Here is a 1,774-nt window from a genome sequence, read left to right on the forward strand (position 1 = left end):
TTTTAGGTTCCCTTTTAGGGAAAGGTTCTTCTTTTTGGTTCCCATTTAGGGAAAGGTTCTTCTTTTAGGTTCCCATTTAGGGAAAGGTTCTTGTTTTAGGTTCCCATTTAGGGAAAGGTTCTTCTTTTAGGTTCCCATTTAGGGAAAGGTTCTTCTTTTAGGTTCCCTTTTAGGGAAAGGTTCTTCTTTTAGGTTCCCATTTAGGGAAAGGTTCTTCTTTTTGGTTCCCATTTAGGGAAAGGTTCTTCTTTTAGGTTCTCCTTTTAGGGAAAGGTTCTTCTTTTAGGTTCCCATTTAGGGAAAGGTTCTTCTTTTAGGTTCCCTTTTAGGGAAAGGTTCTTCTTTCTATCAGGAAAAGGATGGTTGGACTCTGCAGCTCGGGTTATTCTATATTCTATGAATAATTTTATTTTTATTTATGGTTGGAGGGATGGATTCTAAGCCATGCCATGCAGCACCAGGCTCCTCCAAGCTCTGGCATTAAATCAAGCCCACATTGAGTAATTAACCCCTTTTTCTTCAGCTCTGTGCTGCTGCTGATCATCTTTTCCCCTTTTTTTTTCTGCCCCATTTGTGCTCCTGCAGCTGCACTTGAGCAGGGACAGCTCTGAAACATGAGAGTGTTATCTGTGCAGTGATCAAAAATATTAATAACGGTGATAATTCCTTTCCATTTGATCCTGGAGCCTCTTCTCCCCTCAGTGCTTTGATCAGCAGCCTCTCACTGCTTTCCCTGAGGAGTATAAATACACTTTCCACATTATTTTAATAGATGAATGTAATATTTTAATAGGTTATTGTTTATATTATATAAATCTAAAATTTTTATTTTAAAAGGTAGCAGCAGACAATCTGAAAGAGCAGTTTTATAATGTGTCATCCCCAATTTGGTGGGGGTCTCCTCCTAATGAGATCCCATCCTCTTCATCAAGGTGGACTTTTAACTTTTGTTCATGGGTTTTTTCTACTCCTCCAAGTCCTAATTTCCAATTATTTTGCTGACTGTCCCGTGCTTCTGACAAATTCTCATTAGTGCTTCCTACTGTTCTTTGCTATAGTATTTACTTGTCTACTTTTTTCAGAACTTTTTCTGATTTATGCCTCTTAGTAATTTCACATATCTATGTACTAATCTAACTAGTTAGATTACAAACTATATATTACTAATACACTATTAAAAACTTATTAATGATAGCTTTTTATACACTGTTATAATATATTAAAAGCAATTACATTGTATTTTAATAATACGTAAAAAGTTATTCCATTCTTATATTAATAATGTATTAAAAAAGCTATAAGATTTTTCAATTAATAAGCCTCACAAGCACTTTATTATTTTAATATAAACCACATGTATCAATCCCTGAAAGGCTCACGGGCTGTGGTTTTTTTTTGCAGCATGGAACGCTACGATCCGAGCAAGAATTCCTGGGAGACCGTGGCCTCCATGGCTGACAAACGGATAAACTTTGGGGTGGGAGTCATGCTGGGCTTCATCTTCGTGGTGGGGGGACACAAYGGGGTGTCCCATTTGTCCAGCATCGAGAGATACGACCCCCACCAGAACCAGTGGACGGTGTGCCGGCCCATGAAGGAGCCCAGGACAGGTGGGACATGTGGAGTTTGGCAAAAATGAATAATCTGAGCTGGGAGAAGCTGCAGGGAGAGGTTGAATGAGAGAGAATGAATGTTCTGAGCTGGGAGAAGCTGCAGGGAGAGGTTCAGTGAGAGAATGAATGTTCTGAGCTGGGAGAAGCTGCAGGGAGAGGTT

General features: G+C 39.3%; 1 protein-coding gene across 1 annotated transcript in view; it reads left to right on the top strand.

Moving 5' to 3' along the window:
• The window catches only part of LOC130587500 (kelch-like protein 28), a 4,016-nt gene extending 2,377 nt beyond the window's left edge, over positions 1-1,639 (top strand). Inside the window, exon 2 of the mRNA XM_057388483.1 lies at positions 1,402-1,639. Within this exon, the coding sequence (XP_057244466.1) occupies positions 1,402-1,639 (238 nt within the window). The remainder of the gene's footprint in view (positions 1-1,401) is intronic.
• The last annotated feature ends 135 nt before the right edge of the window (positions 1,640-1,774 follow it).

Source organism: Malurus melanocephalus, unplaced genomic scaffold, assembly GCF_030028575.1.
Source record: "Malurus melanocephalus ecotype Western Australia unplaced genomic scaffold, MMel_1.1 scaffold_1994, whole genome shotgun sequence".
Classification (NCBI taxonomy): Eukaryota; Metazoa; Chordata; class Aves; order Passeriformes; family Maluridae; genus Malurus; species Malurus melanocephalus.